This window comes from Sinocyclocheilus rhinocerous, unplaced genomic scaffold (genome assembly GCF_001515625.1).
Source record: "Sinocyclocheilus rhinocerous isolate Xijiao unplaced genomic scaffold, SAMN03320098_v1.1 scaffold1721, whole genome shotgun sequence".
Taxonomy (NCBI): domain Eukaryota; kingdom Metazoa; phylum Chordata; class Actinopteri; order Cypriniformes; family Cyprinidae; genus Sinocyclocheilus; species Sinocyclocheilus rhinocerous.
In genome coordinates, this window is record NW_015666162.1 from 84534 (window position 1) to 102140 (window position 17607).

The 17607-nt window shown below is 34.7% G+C and overlaps 2 protein-coding genes across 3 annotated transcripts in view; one reads left to right on the top strand and one right to left on the bottom strand.

Annotated features, from left to right (window-relative positions):
- LOC107731792 (epidermal growth factor receptor-like) overlaps nucleotides 1-5345 on the top strand; it is a 26172-nt gene extending 20827 nt beyond the window's left edge. Inside the window, exons 21-27 of the mRNA XM_016542965.1 lie at nucleotides 830-985; nucleotides 1126-1201; nucleotides 2409-2555; nucleotides 2791-2888; nucleotides 3016-3186; nucleotides 3286-3355; nucleotides 4411-5345. Of these exons, the coding sequence (XP_016398451.1) occupies nucleotides 830-985; nucleotides 1126-1201; nucleotides 2409-2555; nucleotides 2791-2888; nucleotides 3016-3186; nucleotides 3286-3355; nucleotides 4411-4709 (1017 nt within the window). The 3' untranslated portion in view covers nucleotides 4710-5345. The remainder of the gene's footprint in view (nucleotides 1-829; nucleotides 986-1125; nucleotides 1202-2408; nucleotides 2556-2790; nucleotides 2889-3015; nucleotides 3187-3285; nucleotides 3356-4410) is intronic.
- A 1761-nt stretch (nucleotides 5346-7106) lies between these two features.
- Nucleotides 7107-16470, bottom strand: LOC107731796 (uncharacterized protein C18orf8-like). 2 transcript variants are annotated; one of them, XM_016542969.1, is made up of 20 exons: nucleotides 16268-16470; nucleotides 15524-15600; nucleotides 15005-15089; nucleotides 14854-14910; nucleotides 14288-14374; nucleotides 14046-14186; nucleotides 13790-13893; nucleotides 13536-13625; nucleotides 13343-13448; nucleotides 12613-12721; nucleotides 12416-12460; nucleotides 12279-12332; nucleotides 12078-12206; nucleotides 11808-11914; nucleotides 11597-11713; nucleotides 11380-11457; nucleotides 8790-8894; nucleotides 8575-8643; nucleotides 7622-7847; nucleotides 7107-7460 (listed from the first exon to the last, which is right to left on the bottom strand). In XM_016542969.1, exons 1-20 carry the CDS (start codon nucleotides 16364-16366, stop codon nucleotides 7381-7383), a joined length of 1965 nt encoding a protein of 654 aa, XP_016398455.1. In that variant the 5' UTR covers nucleotides 16367-16470; the 3' UTR covers nucleotides 7107-7380. The 2 variants fall into 2 exon arrangements, with proteins under 2 accessions (XP_016398455.1, XP_016398454.1); XM_016542968.1 differs by having other exon boundaries at nucleotides 11380-11460.
- Between the last annotated feature and the right edge of the window lie 1137 nt (nucleotides 16471-17607).

Below are 17607 nucleotides of genomic sequence, written 5' to 3' on the forward strand. Positions count from 1 at the left end.
ATATATATATATATATATATAAAGTAACTCCAAATATCAATCTCAAGATGCATGAATATGTTTGCTCTTTAAAAATTAACTTGTATCATTCAGAAGTTTGGGGTCAGTAAGATTTTTAAAATGTTTTTGAAAGAAGTCTCCTGTGCTCACCAAGGCTGCATTTATTAAAAATAAATATAGTATATATAGTATGTAATATTGTAAAATATTATTACAACTTAAAATCACTATTTTCTGTTTTAATATATTTAAAAGTGTAATTTATTCCTATGATGAAAAGCTGAATTTTCAGCATCATTACTTCAGTCTTCAGTGTCACATGATCCTTCAGAAATATTTCTAATATGCTGATTTGCTGCTCAAGAAACATTTCTTATTATTATCAATGTTGAAATCAGTTGTGCTGCTTAATATTTTTGTGGAAACTGTGATACATTTTTTTCAGGATTTTTTGATGTACAGAAAGTTCAAAAGAACAACATTTATTTTAAATAGAGTATTAATTATTAAGTATTAATTCCTTAAAAAAATCATACTGACCTCAAAAATTTGAACAGTAGTGCATAAATCTTGCATAAACCTTGTACATATAAATAAGCACATAAATAAATATTTATGTGTTAAATATTATGTATAAATAAATAAACTCCCGCTCCTGCTTTCACAACACTCTCATAAATAAATTCAATGCATTTCTTCTTGAAAACAACAAAATAGCAATTTTGAAAGTGCTGAGTCTCCTGGAATTAGCTGATTGGACGTACACAGCATTCATTGACATCTATGCACATACTTGGGATTTCAAAAACATTCTGACCCTTCTCAACAGGGAATGAACTACTTGGAGGAGCGTCACCTGGTTCATCGTGATTTAGCGGCCAGGAATGTGCTGGTGAAGACTCCTAACCATGTGAAGATCACTGACTTTGGCCTGGCCAGACTGCTGGGTGCAGAGGAGAAGGAATATCATGCTGATGGTGGGAAAGTAGGTCACGCATCAACAATCCACGGATTCAAAATCATCAACTGTAAAAGACATAAACCGAAATGTATCGGTGCATATACATATTTGTTGATATTTACAAGAAAGTGGACTTATTTCAGCTGCCTTTGCTCATTTTTTAGGTGCCTATAAAGTGGATGGCACTAGAGTCAATTCGTCACTGGACTTACACTCATCAAAGTGATGTTTGGAGTTACGGTCAGTGCTCATCACTACATATAATACAAACTGCATTCATTATTACATCACAGGCAAAATTGCATTGACGAGTCAAGTCAAGTCACCTTAACACAATTAATACAGATTGTGTCAAAGCAACTGTACAGCATTAATTAGGAAAATAGTGTGTCAATAATGCAAAATTATAATGGTAAACACTAAATTTTCAGTTAAAGGCAGTTCATCATTGAATTCAGTGATGTCATCATCCAGCTCAGTTCAGTTTAAATAGTATGCTGTTGCTGGTCTCCACTGTTGTCATTTCACAATAAACTCTTATGGACTGTTTTCACTTGTTCACGGTGCTTGATCTGTGCATATTTCTCACCTGATTCAGGCAAAATGACTTTTTTTCACTGGAGAAAACAACATTATGGATAGTTGACTTGTATTTTAGCTGGAAGCAACGAGTGTGTAAATTAAAGCAATAGTTCACTCAAAAATGAAAATTTGCTGAATACTTGCTCACCAATGGATCCTCTGCAGTGAATGGGTGCCGTCAGAATGAGAGTCCAAACAGCTGATAAAAACATCACAATAATCCACTCCACTCCAGTCCATCAATCTTGTGAAGTGAAAAGCTGCATCCATCAAGACGTTTTAATTTAAAACCATCGCTTCTGGACAGAATAGGAGTACATAATCTATAGTAACGCTTCCTCCAGTCCATCCACTGTTGTCATTTCACAATAAACTGTTATGGACTGTTTTCACTTGTTCACGGTGCATGATCTGTGCATATTTCTCACCCGATTCAGGCAAAATGACTTTTTTCACTGGAGAACACAACATTATGGATAGAGGACTTTTATTTTAGCTGGAAGCAACGGTTTGAAGATAAAAACAAACGTCTTAATGATGGATATGTTTCTTACAAACAGTTTTTCTCTTCATAAAATGTTAATTGATGGACTGGAGTCGTGTGGATTATTGTGATGTTTTTATCAGCTGTTTGGACTCTCATTCTGACGGCACCCATTCACTGCAGAGGATCCATTGTTGAGCAAGTTTCTCCAAATCTGTTCTGATGAAGAAACAAACTCATGTTCTGTACATCTCGGATGGCTTTAGTAAATCAGCATTAACACAGATTAATAAATGCTGTGAAAAAGTTTATGATAGTTCATTATATTTATCACAATAACACTTTATTTGTAAAGTGTTAATTAATTCATTAACTCTTCAGGCGTCACTGTGTGGGAGTTGATGACATTTGGATCCAAACCATACGATGGAATCCCAGCCAGAGAGATTGCAGATATTCTGGAGAAGGGAGAGCGTTTGCCACAGCCGTCCATCTGCACTATAGATGTGTATATGATCATGGTCAAATGTGAGTGCTAAAGTTGCAATAGAGAGGAGAACAGAAAATCATCATTCAAAGGGCATGTAATGGTAGCTACTATGTGGCTATATGGCTTATTATGCATCACATAAACATTTCAGATGAACATGAGAAAAGACATTGTGAACTATATAGATTGGTAGACAACATAATAGCGTAATACATAATAGCACAGTTGAACGTCAGTTGAAATGACAGGACATAAATTTATGTCTACCTCTAGGTTGGATGATTGACGCTGGCAGCAGACCTCACTTCCGTGAACTTGTAGCAGAGTTTTCAAAAATGGCCCGAGATCCATCCCGCTACCTTGTCATTCAGGTAGTTCACAAAAAAGACCTGTGCATTGCCTTTAGGAATGAAAGATAAAATCACATAATTGTAGAAGTTTATATATTTTAAAAATGAATTACTCAAATGAGAGTTTTTCATTTGGCATTATACACAGGGAGATGATCACATGTTCCAGCCCAGCCCGACGGATTCGAAGTTCTACATGTCGTGGATCAGTACAGAAGATATGGATGGTGTGGTAGATGCAGAGGAATACCTGCTACCCAACAAACGATTCTTCAACCTATCACAACCATCACCGATGCCTCAGTATCACAATACAGCAGTCAGTATCTCCTTCTATGGAATATTATCATTTAAAATGTTATTAGCCAAGTACACGTCATCAGATATGATTCGATGATCTTTTGTGTATTGTTTTAAGGACAACTACACGAATGGTGTGATGTTGCGCTACATTACAGACCCAACGCTTACAGACCTCATGCTGCCAGGTATTACCATAAATTTAATGAGCTTTAAAAAATGATTTTTGAAACCAAACTGAGGCAGTATAAACCAGTGTTATTTTAGTAGTATTTATATACAGTTATAGCATTTATTAATATTTTGAATTTTATTTGATATGTACTATATATATATATATATATACACACACACACACACTTTTATATATGTTTTAATAATTTTGAAATGTCTAATTTTTTTAATTATTTTTTTAATATGCCTATGTTGTTTTAATACATTTTTCAGTTTTAGTAATGTTATTACTGCAACTTAATCTTAAGTTAGTTCAACAAGTTTTTCATCTAATATTTATATTTAATTTTATTTCGGCTTTATTTCAGGTACCAAAAATAATTTTTATAGTTTTATCTTTTGTTTTAGTTAACAATAACAATAATGGTATGGACTGTCACACTTACCAATGTTGTTTATGTCAACAACCTATATATTTGGCAATTATTTATTCTCATCTTTGAATTATATTTTTTGCCTTTATACTAATGACAGCACTCATTAAAAAACAAATAAAACTGTAAATGAAACTGTTAGCCATAAAGACACATTTTCATCCGCGTCCCTGTCCAGTTCTTAAGCAGCAAACTAAAAAAAAAAAATCATAAATATAACAAAATGGCCCGAGATCCATCTCGTTAATTTGTCATTCAGGTAGTTCACAAAAAGATCTGTGCCTTCCTTCTAGAAATGAAAAATAAAATCACCTTGAACTGACATTATTTTTGCAAAGAAATTATTTTAAATTGTAATTTATTAATGCTGTTAATTGGTTTTGTACTTTTTTATATGATGTAGTATATTATGTATTATAGTATAATATAAAATAAAAAAACAGGATCAAATGTGATTTATTTTAAAATGATTAATTTCATGATTTATTTATTTATTTAATCAAAATGATTTATTTATTTTATTATATTGATTTATCACACTGACGTTGATTTTATTTATATAATCTGTTGTCTTTGGCCAGGCAACCTCAATGTAAAAATTTATCAAAAAATTGTTACAAATCTCTTTCCCACAGAGTACATTAACCAGGATGTAACCACAAGAAGCAATATGATAAACCCAAACTACGAGGGTCCGGCCCGTGGACAGACAGAAAACGGATATATAGACACGTACGGATGTAAACCTGACAGGCCGGAGTACCTAAACACCTCCTGCGCTACTCTACCACGCTCCCCATGCGCCAACCTCAATAACCCGGACTACCAGCAGAACTTCCTACCCTCGTCCACCACTGATGTTCCTTTCCTCCCCGCGGCGGAGAACTTACACTACCTGGGGCTCAGCACAGCCATGCAGTCTCACATACGTTAGATCAACGGTAGGAAAGTATGAATTGCACTGCTTGAACTTCTGGGAGTCGCACACGACACGTGTTAGTATTGTAGCTATGTTAAGAACAGTGAGGACGTCAGGTCCGGATATGCTTGAAGGCGAATGCCGTAATTATCTTGTTCTTAAAGGGGGTGTGGTTGTGAGACACGAAGCTGTGAGTAATGTGTTGAATGTCAAGCTAGAGCACATTTCAGTATTTCTGTATATGGGTAATAGTTAATGATTTTGATGAATGTTGTCATCGGATGTAGCTTAATTTATTGAACCAAAACATAATTGAGCTATTAATACTTCATATAGTTAAGCTGTCATCATTTTAACACTGATTTAGTAATTAACCTTGGATAGTATTTGTAAACCTCTGAAAATGGTCACTTAGAAAAGTCAACATTAAACGGCATTCACAACCCATGTTACTTCTGCGATATACAGCGTTCAAAACGTTTACGGTTAGTATGTATTAATTATTATTCTAAATTAATATTTATTATGTTAATTGCAACTTTTTCTCTCACATTTTGGACTTTTTTTCCTCCTAATTCTGAGTTTGTATCTCGTGTTGTAGACTTTTTCTTGCACTTTTTTGTTTTCTCAGAATTGTGAGGCTATAAACTCTCAAACAATTCCAAGTTTACATCTTGCATTTCTGAGTTTATATATCACAATTCTGACTTTTCTCTAAATTCTGGGTTTACATCTCACTTTTGTTTTTTGATAATAATTGGAAATGTTTCTTGAGCAGCAAATTAGCATATTAGATTGATTTCTGAAGGATCATATGACACTGAAGACTGGAGTAAAAAATGTAGTGTACATTATAACACAATACTTATTTCTTTCTTACCTTAGCATTAAATTACTCAAAACTAGTTAAGACTGCTATGTGAGTGTTTCTGATACACCGGCTGAGGATATAAATGATATTGTGGATTTGTCTTTTGCAAACAGTAACATAAAAATATGTTTGTTGTCATTACCATTCACCACTATAGAAATTTACCAAACTATGATGACTTCAGTTTCCGAAATCCCCGGAAATGTGAAAAAGGGTCCATTGCCAGAAGTCATCCGTTTAGACAGAAAGCATAGGAGTAATTCTGTAATTTAGGGTAAATTTCTTACCACGAAAAAAAAAAATAGAAAAAACAATATGCTTTTTCAATAAAACAACTTAGTTTCAGTTGATATATTTCATCAGTGTAACTTATATGCTAGTAGCCAAGCTTATTAATTTTGATATAAAGAAAAAAATATATATATTTTTTTAGATTGTCAACTATGTTACGGACAAACTGTATGGGTTGACAGGTAACATAGTTGACAGTTTCACCATTTTGACTCATAATTATGAATGGCACGACTTGTCTGGACAACCAGATATTATTTCCTTGATCAGGTTGATCTCAAATTATATTTATTTGCATAAAAACATTAAAATATTACAAACCATAACAATGTACCCAATGCTCAATTAATATACTCCTTGACAATAAGTCATTGGAGATCATGTATAGAAAAAATTAAGATAACGTTTACCATAATGTGTTCAAAACGTCCACTGCAGAAGAAGGTGACGTCACATGATGCTGGTCACATCGTTTTATGGTGAAGCATATTTTAGTTTTCAAGGGGGTGTTTGGTTAGCAACATAGATGACAGAATTTTTAAGGACATGAGAGAAATGAAAGATTTTCTTATTTGAAAGAAAATGAAATTTAAACTCAGTTTGTTTTTTAAGGTATTTAGACTGTAGATAATATAGATAATCTATATAGATAAAGGATCATAAAGGCAATTTCAAGCAAACCGAAAAACAGGTTGCACAAAATAAGTGTGTATTCTCATAATGGATAAAATATGATATTTCTAAGGAAAACTGGGTAACACTTTAGTACAGGGACCAATTCTCACTATTAACTAGTTGCTTATTAGCATGCCTATTATTATCATATTGGCTGTTTATTAGTACTTATAAAGCACATATTCTGTATGACCATATTCTACATCCCTAATCCTACCCAATACCTAAACTTAACAACTACCTTACTAACTATTAATAAGCAGCAAATTAACAGTTTATTGAGGCAAAAGTTAGAGAATCGGATCTTAAAACTGTTAGAAAAAACAATGAAATGCACCCTAAATTACAGAATGACCCATAGGTAACATAAGTTACAGGCAGCACAGATAAGCATCTAATGACCAATCCCAGATATCTGTGGGTTATCATCACGCCAAAAATGATGAACCTAAAACAATCGCCTTGACTTGTTCCAGTGCTTGGCCCTCTCTTTTTTGTAAAGAATCTTACAAAGCATATTACATATATGTACATATTATATTTATTATATATACACTGTAAAAGCTTTTTAAAATATATACATGATCAGCATTCATACATACAGACCATTTAGTTAAGCACTCTTTTGCGATGTGGCGATATTAGTAATTCTCCATTCAAACACCGATCTGTTACTGCTTTATCCCGCTAAAACCATCTGAACTTCATGGCAAACATGCATACAAGATGGTAAAGCGTCTCTTTCAAGTCTCTCTAGAGTTCGTTTGAGCTTCATTTGGTTTTCATTTTGCTCAACGCAATACCGTTTCCTCCTGGTTAAACCATCGTTCCAGCTGCTACTGTAGTCTTTCATGCCGTGGCTTGTTTCATCAAAGCGTTCTCTCCAAACACTTGCTTAAAGTAGGCCACATGCTCCTCACAGTGCTCTCCTGAAACAGGAAGATGATATCAGAGGAAGTCCACTCATGTGCGGATGTTTCTGCTCCAATCAACGAGAATGAAGTATATCTCTACACCCTGGTTTGTTTGATTTTGATGCTCAGCCCATTTCGTGAACACAAACTCCATTTCATTCGTCAAAATCACTTACCTTGGTTGAAACCAGGATTACCACGTAACCGCATATTCCTCTGCTCGAAGAAGCGGAAGATGGTGTAGAACAACATTGTGTCGTCTGTTTGCCGCGCGGCGTCCAGAAACTTCCGCGCGGAGACGTTATCGTGGGCGCCGACGCTTCGAATGAAACGCAGAGCGCCTAAAACCTGCTGCTTGGACAGAAGAACCTCCACGATCTCATCATTAGCGGTGGAGAGCCTCTGAAAAACACACGCATGGATCACTCGAGATCAGCAGTTTAAGGCAAAATGAAGCTTAAAGTGCCCCTATTATGGGTTATGAAAGGTTCATATTTTGGTTTTGGGAGTCCCCAACAACAGGTTGACATGCATGCAAGGTCAAAAAACACTTTCATTGTCTTATAATATGCATTTATTTTTACCTTACTTGCTCAACGACTCCCAAACAATTCGCTCAACGATTCATTTTTCCAAACCCCTCCTTTGCGTGACTCTAATCTGCGGTGATTGGTCCGATTGGTCTCATTTTCATTTCATCATGCCTGTAATGCCTGATAAAGCAGCGTTTGTGAGCGCAGTGCTGCTTTGTGTACAACGTTACCGGGGAAACAGTTATTTTTACCGCTCCAAAAGCGGCACCTTGTGGCAAAGAATGAATTTGCATTTTCATTCAGACCAATGCGAAAAGACCAACAAGTGGGCGGGCAATAAGCTAAGGGTTCCATGAAACGGCTTGGGATTCGTTTTAAAAATTACTCGTGTCAGCGATTCAGAGTCGACTCTTTCTTTTGAGAGACAATAACTTTATACACGGTGCACTTTCAGATTTATACTTTTTATTATTACTTTGCAGGATGTTTTCATTTACTTAGAGCTGTGTTACACACTGCATGAAAGGTAATTTTCAAAAATCCATAATAGGGGCACTTTAAATCATCTGCACTGAACATGCAAGAGCTTTTCATACCTTCAGCATGTCCAGAGAGAGCTGGTGAGCAGGTGGATATGTGCTCTCCAGAGACAGCAGCAAACAAGCCTAGAAGCACAAAAAACACAGTGGAGTCAGCCACATCAAGAAGTTCTTATTGAAGCAAAGCTTCGTAGATTTTTACAGACAAGAGGAATGTACATAAATGAATGTTCTAGTTTAAGAAATTGAGTTACAATAACTGTAAAGCTCACCAGTGGTTTGGAGTCGCTGAGGACGTGATACTGAAGAAACTGGTGCAGCATGTAGAAGAGGTTGTGCTGGACCAGAGTTTTGATGACTAGCTCATACAAATAGTGCTGGAAGGATCAGAACAACGATGAGAAGAGTCACTGTATACTACATACAACACAACTTTGACAGCTATGCAGTTTGACACGATTATGATTCTTTAGTAAATAATGCAAATGTAACATTAAATACTCAAACCCAACTTTTTAAAAAGAAAAGAAAACAAGCATTTTTAAAGGTTTATATATGTAAATATAAAACATTTTATTTATGAATTCTAAGCCTTATTATACCATATTAGTTATAAACTTAATATTACTTATCAAAATATAATTGCTCACATGTAACGCATTTTGGCAGGAACCTCTTATTTTAGTATTATTTATATACAATCATAGTATTTTTTCTTTTTTAAATTGGCTTTTATTTTTTAATTTTCAGTTTTCATTTTAATATTAGTTTTAAGTTTCAGTAATTTTCTAATATGCTTTCGTCATTGTCACTAGTTTCTGGTTTTTATCTTTATTTATATTTTAGTTTTAATATTTTTTGTACTTCAGCATCAAATTAATTTCAGTTAGCTGCCAATACTACATGTTTAATGTTCAATTAAGTTTTTCATCTAATATTTATATTTATTTTATTTCAGCTTCATTTCAATTAATGAACTTTTTTAAAAATTGTTTTAGTTTTAGTTAACAATAACAACACTGAGCAGTGATTCCCAATTTATCTTAACTGAACCCTTTTGACTAAAAATATTTGGTTGTAAAATATTTACTTGTACATACTTACATATTTCAATAATTTAACAACACATTAGCATGTTCATGGTTCTCTGATGTTGGTTAATGGTCATGCAAGATGCAAGTAAACAAAATATTTCATATTTTTTGTACATTTTCTATTTTTGTTTTAAAACTATTTATTTATTGCAATTTTTTTATTGTAATGGGAAGATCAGATCATTTGACTAACACTCGTTTGATCTGGTTCATCAAAATGAACTAATCTTTATTCAAGTCATTTTGTTCTTTTGAGTGGCTTAAAATTAAAAAATTTTAACAGCCAGATTTCACAAACTCATCCAGGGTTTGTAAATTAGGCTTTGTAAAATTAACTAGATCACCGTTTGTAGATCTGACTAGACCTTCATATATTTATAAAAAGTTTGTCCCATTGCACTCTCTCTCCATTTTCCCCCCACTGTCCTACAAATAAAGTTAAAAAAGCTCATAAACAAAGTTTGCTGCCTTCAAGTTCAGTCATAACTGCACTGAAACCCACATTGTTCCAAGAGGGCTGAACCCGCCTAGCAAAACACCCAAGCCCCAACACCTGGGTCAGGTGAAGGTGAAACTGGGATACAATTTACAGTTACACCAGAGCTTACCATTGGAGTATATGGTTCAGACATACCGACCTGTGAGACTACTACCTATGATTATTGTTTTGCAATGTTTACATGTTAAAGATCCTTTCAAAAGACTTTCAGCTTGTACTCGGACTTAGAATGTAGCTAAGACTTCCTGATTGCTCAAATGGACAAAAGATCACAGGTTCACAGACAAGCTGCGCAAAACATGCGCAAAATATGATCGTGGTTTTGCGCAGCTCGTCAGTGAACAACGGCTCTGTGTAGTAAATGCTGCTCAATGTGAAAGCACGCACGATGGAGATTTACCGCTGATTACAGAACTGGCTTTACTGACAAGATGCGCATTAAATATCGCATGCGATTTATCGTGCAGCCCTAATCACAGGTAAAAAAAAAAAGAAAAAAAAGAAGGAATAATTCACCCAAAAATGAATATTTCTGGAAAATGTACTCACCCTCAGGTCATCTAAGATGAAGACGAGTTTGTTTCTTCATCAGAACAGATTTGGAGAAATGTAGCATTACATCACTCACCAATGGATCCTCTGCAGTGAATGGGTGCCGTCAGGATGAGAGTCCAAACAGCTGATAAAAACATCACAATAATCCACACCACTCCAGTCCATCAATTAATGTTTTGTGAAGTGATAAGCTGCATGTTTGTAAAAAACAAATCCAGTATAAAAGGTTCCTCATCTGAATCAGGAGAGAAATTTGCACAGATCAAGCACTATTTATAAGCGAAAACAGTTCTAAACAAATATGTTGATGGATTTTGATGTTAGAGAACAACAGGGGATGGACTTTTTCACTGGAGGAAGCATTATTATGGATTATGGACGGTTTCAAGTTAAAACATCTTAATGACGGATTTGTTTCTTACGAACACACAGTTTTCGCTTCACAAGAGATTAACTCGCGGACTGGAGTGGTGTGAATTGCTTGTGGATTATTGTGATGTTTTTATCAGCTGTTTGGACTCTTATTCTGACGGCACCCATTCACTGCAGAGGATCCATTGGTGAGCAAGTGATGTAATGCTACATTTCTCCAAATCTGATGAAGAAACAAACTCACCTAACATCTTGGATGGCCTGAGGATGAGTACATTTTCCAGAAATATTCATTTTTGGGTGAACTATTCCTTTAAAGACCTCATTGTGTTTAGTTTATACCTGAACGGGGATCTGAAACTGGTTAAGAGAACGAATGTACTCCATGAGAACTGCAATGATGAACTTATGCTTCACTCCCTGTTCAAAGAAGACAATTTACAGCATTAGAATAAGAAATGTCCATTAGGCAGAAATATTTGAGACTTGCAGAACAGAGGAAAAAAATGCATACGTTTAAAGCAATTGCATCCTGTAAAGAAATACAATGCTTGTTTACCTTCTCAGTGAAGTCAGACAGCACGTGTGTGTACATGTCTGACTGGTCTATCACCGCCTGTGTTCGGACGGGCCTTTTATAAGAAGTGCTGGAGCGACTGGGGCCTGATTCCATAGCCTGAGGACGGAGAGAGAAAAACATAAAATAAACATTTCTACAAATACCACATTCATATATAGAAAATACAGTGTAAGAAACAATCTGTACCGACCGCAGTATACGCTTGCTCTGCATCCAGGTACTCTTTGTACACTTGGTTGAGTTTATCAAACACTGTGGCCACCACAGACAGATTCCCTTTATCTCCTTCTGTAAGCACTGAAGAACAAGACATTCGTTCATTAAACGTTAACCTAATATCTAATATATTACAAACATCATATCTTACTCTAACAGGCATTTTCCTTTGTAGATAACTTTTGTATTGCTTTGCAGTGTTATTTTAGAAAGCATTTTCATTATAGAGCTCTCTGCTGCTTACTTTGCGAGCATACAGATAAGATGACCATTTTGCAGTCTCGTCTCCGCAACAGGAAGTCCATGAGTTTGCCTTTATCCTGCAGGAGATTCAGTGTGGGCTGGAGCTTCACCTGGAGGTACCAGAGATATCCTGACAAACAGAGAACATATAAATCACTCTCCGTCATGCCAGATTTTAATTAATTTGTGCATTGTTTAGTACCTTCGCTGGCACTGATGATGATATCCGGTTGGAAAACACTCCAGGAAGATGAGTCTTGAATGTAAAGGAAAAGTTTGAGAAGGGCAAGTACATATGGTATATTTCACATACGAACATAAGTTCATCTGTAAGGATACAAAGTTCACAAGGCACAGGGGCCTGACTTGGAGTGGCCGCAGGTCCTGTAAGGGTGTGGAAAGAAAGATTATGTTCCTTACACTCTCAGAGAAGCATTATATAAAAAGAAGCCAAAACAGGTATGTAGAAACTTGCAATATTGGTATAGTTTATCGTCAAAAGTGTGGTATCGCTTTCGAAATGAATTACATGTCACCTGTGAGATGGATCTTGTAGGGGTTGATGGATTGGGCAGGAAGCACAGGCTGATGCACATTTAATGCACCATCTAATTCCCTCAGTTTTATATCATAAATGAGTGAAGACTGAAATACAATAAGACAAGCATTTCAAACAAGGTACAGAGCAGATCAGACCTTTATTTTAAGCAGGTTTGCTGATAAGATTATATCATACTTTTACATATTTATCAGGGATGCACTTTATTGGTACAATACTGTCTGGATATACATTTTAGAGATTATTTTTTTTATTTATCTGTATTGGTAGGTTTTTCATATTTATTTCTGCATGCTCATTCCCCCTAATTTTACATGTGGATTACATCTGACTTCATTTACATTCACTTTAAGTTAATCTTTAAAAACACTAATAATTGAAAAACATTGTTAAATGTAATCTTCATCAAATCTCAAAATTAATATTGTTTTTTATACAGTACTTTATAATGCTGCAATGCCTAAATGCATTTGAATTATTTAAATTACGTTTTTTAATTCATTCAGACAAAATAATGATTGATATCAACTTGAATTTTAATATCAGCGCACCCATAATATTTAAAATAAAATAATACAATAAAATAATGCGAATGCCAGGACTAGCAAAGCAGATTGTTAATGACTAGCTCATTATGTACATCATAATCAACTCCACGAATGTGTTAATATCATGTGATTAACAGATTGAACACATGTCAAACTCACCTGTGAGCTCTGATGGTGCACCACAACTAGATTATCCACCACGTTCAGGGCAAACTTACCTGTGGTGTTTAGTTTGAGCACATTAGTCTTCCTACACGTGCCTTCTCTACAGTTAAAAGAAAGGTAAAGAAAAACAAAAATGCTCAAAAATAGAGCAGAATGCTTTTATTGGACAGTAAGTTATCTATTATACCTGGGCAGGTGATAGAGGACCACCTCTGCTCCAGGACTGTTGGTGGTTCTGGAGTGATGCTTCAGATACATCACATAGAGCTGATCATAACTACAGTCCAGAGAGAGAGTGTGACTGCTGGGCTTCACAGTTGCTTTTTCACACATTATTGCAATATATTTCATAAACTATTAACCGACATATCATTTGCAGAATAACATTTGTTCAGAGTTAGATGTCTAGTGTTGGCTCAGGTGTTCATACACACGTCTTACATGGTAGCCACAGCGATGTCACGTTCAGAGAGGCTGAGTTTGGCTGGTTTGGGCACCGCTGGCAGTTCAATCTCAAACTTGGACATCTTTGACATGGTCGCGCTCTAGAGAAAATAATGTTAAGATTAGAGCAGTATGTTTTAAGATTTAACAACCTAATATCAGAGTTACTGTTGCCCTCTTGTGGTTTAAGTCTGCAGATGCAAAACTCCTGCATGCTTTCAATCAACATTAAAGAATAAGACATCAAACTCACCTTGAAAGCAAATGGCTGTAGCACATTACCCTGTACAGTGGTGGAAAGGAGAAGAACGGCAGACTCTGGGCAATACATGTACCAGTTCACATTGATGCTCTGGCTCTTTAAGAGCTTCAGGGTTCGTTTATCAGGCAGCACCTGCAAAACAAGGATTCAGTTTACCTTTGGTAGAAAGAATGACTTGTTTCGTTGGAAAAAAAAAATCAGTTTACTGAACTGATGTAAGGGTGTCACCTCACCTGATAGAATTCTATTCCCTGGTCAGTGACGAATACAATCTCGTTCCAGTTGGTCCAACAAAACCCGAGAATACTGGCATTCTTTGTCTGCAAAAAAAAAAAAAAAAAAATTTGGGGTCAGTAAGATTTTTCAATGTAATTGATTCCTGTGATGCAAAGCTGAATTTTCAGCATAATTACTCCAATCTTCAGTCTCACATGATCCTTCAGAAATCATTCTAATATGATGCTAAAGAAACATTTATTATTATCATTATGTTGAAAACAGTTGCTTAATAGTTTTGTGGAAAGCATGATTCATTTTTTCCAGGATTCCTTGATAAATAGGAAGCTCAAAAAAACACCAATCATTTGAAATATAGAATTATAGAAATCTTTTGTAACATTATGAATTTTTTTACTGTCACTTTTGACCAATTTAATGCATCCTTGCTGAATAAAATTATTTTTATTCTTACTGAATAAAATCTTACTGCCCCCAAACTTTTGAATAATAGTTTATACATCCATACATAAACTAATTATTTAATTAATTATAGTCAATCTCTGTTTGTTTAGGGATGTACCTTGCACTCGTGGGAAAATTCCAAGTGTGGATAGTCAGGAATGAAATTTGTAAAATCCTAAAAAAAGAGAAAGAAAGAAAGAAATTCACCTAAAGGGAACCTGTGTGCAACAACTGCATTTATTGCGACAGCAACCATCAATGATACTTACAACTGATTTTGTAGTGCGCTGCACAGCTAAGATTTTGTTCCCCAATGAGAATTTGATACACTTCACCTCTCCTTTGTCATCCATTCTGTCAAACGAAACACAGTTTAAGGATGTTTGCCAGTGTTGTTATTGTTAACTAAAACGAAAAAAAAAAAAATTTAAAAGCATTTTCAGTAATTTAAATAAAGCTGACATGAAATACAAATATTAGATGAAAACCTTAAACTTAAAAAACCTAAACATTTGAAATAAAAGATTTTAATTTAAATAAAAGTTAAACTTAAATGACCAAAACTAAAATTGAAATAAAAATAAATTGAACCTAAGATATAAATTAAAAATAATAATAAAAATTACAAAAGTAACTGAAATTACTTTAAAACATTTATATAAAACTAAAGGATCAATCAAAATATTAACAAATACTATACAGTATATAAACAATACAAAAAAAAAAACACTGATCTTGACATGATGCATATAGGATATAGATGCATAAAGAAAGTCTAGGGGTCTTACCTGAAAGCCACTGAGCTTTTATCATCTGGCCCTTTAACCACAACACCTGTGGCCCCGCCAGATCGTACTGCAAACACCTGCAATCACACAAAACATCCACTATTATACTCAGAAAGCATCATTTATAAAGGCAGATGCCTACTATCAATTGAGTATGTGATATTTACCCGGGTACCTTTTATGTTTTTCAGATATGTTCCATAGTAGTACTATGGAATTATTTGAAGCACATTGTAAATAACAGTACACGAATATAATAATAATTCAATAGCATAGTACATAGAAAAGTATCATCTGATACGAAGTCACAGTACTTTTTGATATATGAACAGATGACATTGTCACCACATTTTATCCCAAACATCCAGCATAAACCATAAACCTGGTGACTAAAATAGGCGATAGAAAGTTATTGCACATAATAGGGTTAGTCATATGGTTAACATGCATCTAAATATTATCATTTTATTCATAGATAAAGGCTAATCTAGTTATGTATTTAATGCATTAAAGTTTAATCTACATGCATTGAATTGGAAGACCTCTACTGCTGCCACTCTAACCATTTGTTAATAAGTTTTATGAAAGCATTCATCGACATCTAACTTACATTATGACTGTGCCATTCAAAATGCGCCTATGTTGTCCAAAAATGCTGTCTAGGATTCTGAAACATCCATGATATCGCTTTATAATGTAATATAGTTATTATAATATACTTCAAATTATTAAACGTGTCCTCACCTGTTTATTCGCCTCGTCGAAAAACACATTGTTGACGCTCGATGCGTTCTCAAACTGCACGGGGTTTTCACTGAGCTCTAGATAATACTCGTCACTCATATCGTTTTATAAAGAGTCGTTTATTCCGCAGCGTTGTGTTTTCACTTTTGCTAGTGTTTCCACTTCCGCGTCCGTCAAAAGTGAGGCAGTCATGTGATGCTCCAGCGGTCATGTGACGTCTTCATCTTCTTCTTCTAAATTTAATGGCGGTTGGCAAACCAACTTAAATTGTGCATTCCCGCCACCTACTGGATAGGAGTGTGGAGCGCATAATGATTGGAAGTTTGAGAACTATAGCCAAAAACAAACACAAAAAAACAAAACAAAAATATATAGTCATGTGACGTCGGTCTGGAATCGCTACAATATAAAATTATTATGTACATAGCAATTCAGTTGCTTTTAAGACTCTTGGTGTAATAATTATAAGATTATTTAATTCTCATTGGTATATTTTTAAATTTCATACGTTTTTTTTTAATGATATCTTTTTTTTGTTGTTTTTGTTTCATCACATACCAAACCTGCGGAAATAAAATAAAATAAAATAAAAAAAAAAATAAATAACATAACAGGAAAATAAATAAATTACTTGATAAAAACAAATATAGTTCATTTGTAATAAAATTTAACCCTGAATTTATTTTTTATTACTAATTTCCTTTATGTATTATATTAGGCTATTTTATGTATTTATTTTCTCTGCAAGGACCACCTACAACAGCGCCGCAGCACGAGTTGGCATAACGTGTAACGTGAATTGACTTTATTTTCGCATAAGCCTATAATAATTTTTAATACAAATGCGAACAAAGCGGTCATTTCATTTTGTCGTTCAAAAAACCAGCGCTGCGTTTTTAAAACAGCAGCTTGTCAGATTCGCTGGCTCTGTTTTTAAAAAATGCAGCTCTTCGGTCCATGAAATTAGAACGCGATCATGTTCAGTTCAGTCTGTTTTCACCGGATCAGTTCATTATCGGAGCAGAAGGGGCGTGAATCACCTGAGCTCTGCTGGAGAACAGCTCAGCAGGTGAGATTGAAATTTGATACTCTAATACACAACACTGTCCAGGGCCCTGTGATAAAGGAGTCCCACAGAAGGTCTTCAGTGGTATATAGTCCACCCAGAAAAATTTCCAAGTAAATTTTAGTGACGGCCCAGACTAGAAGGAACTCTGGAGTAGCTACAGCTTTATTATGCTTAAATTTACACTTAATTATATTATTATATTAATAATAACAATAAAATTATGTTTAAATAAAATAATAAAGAAAATCATATTTTATTTAATATGTATGTG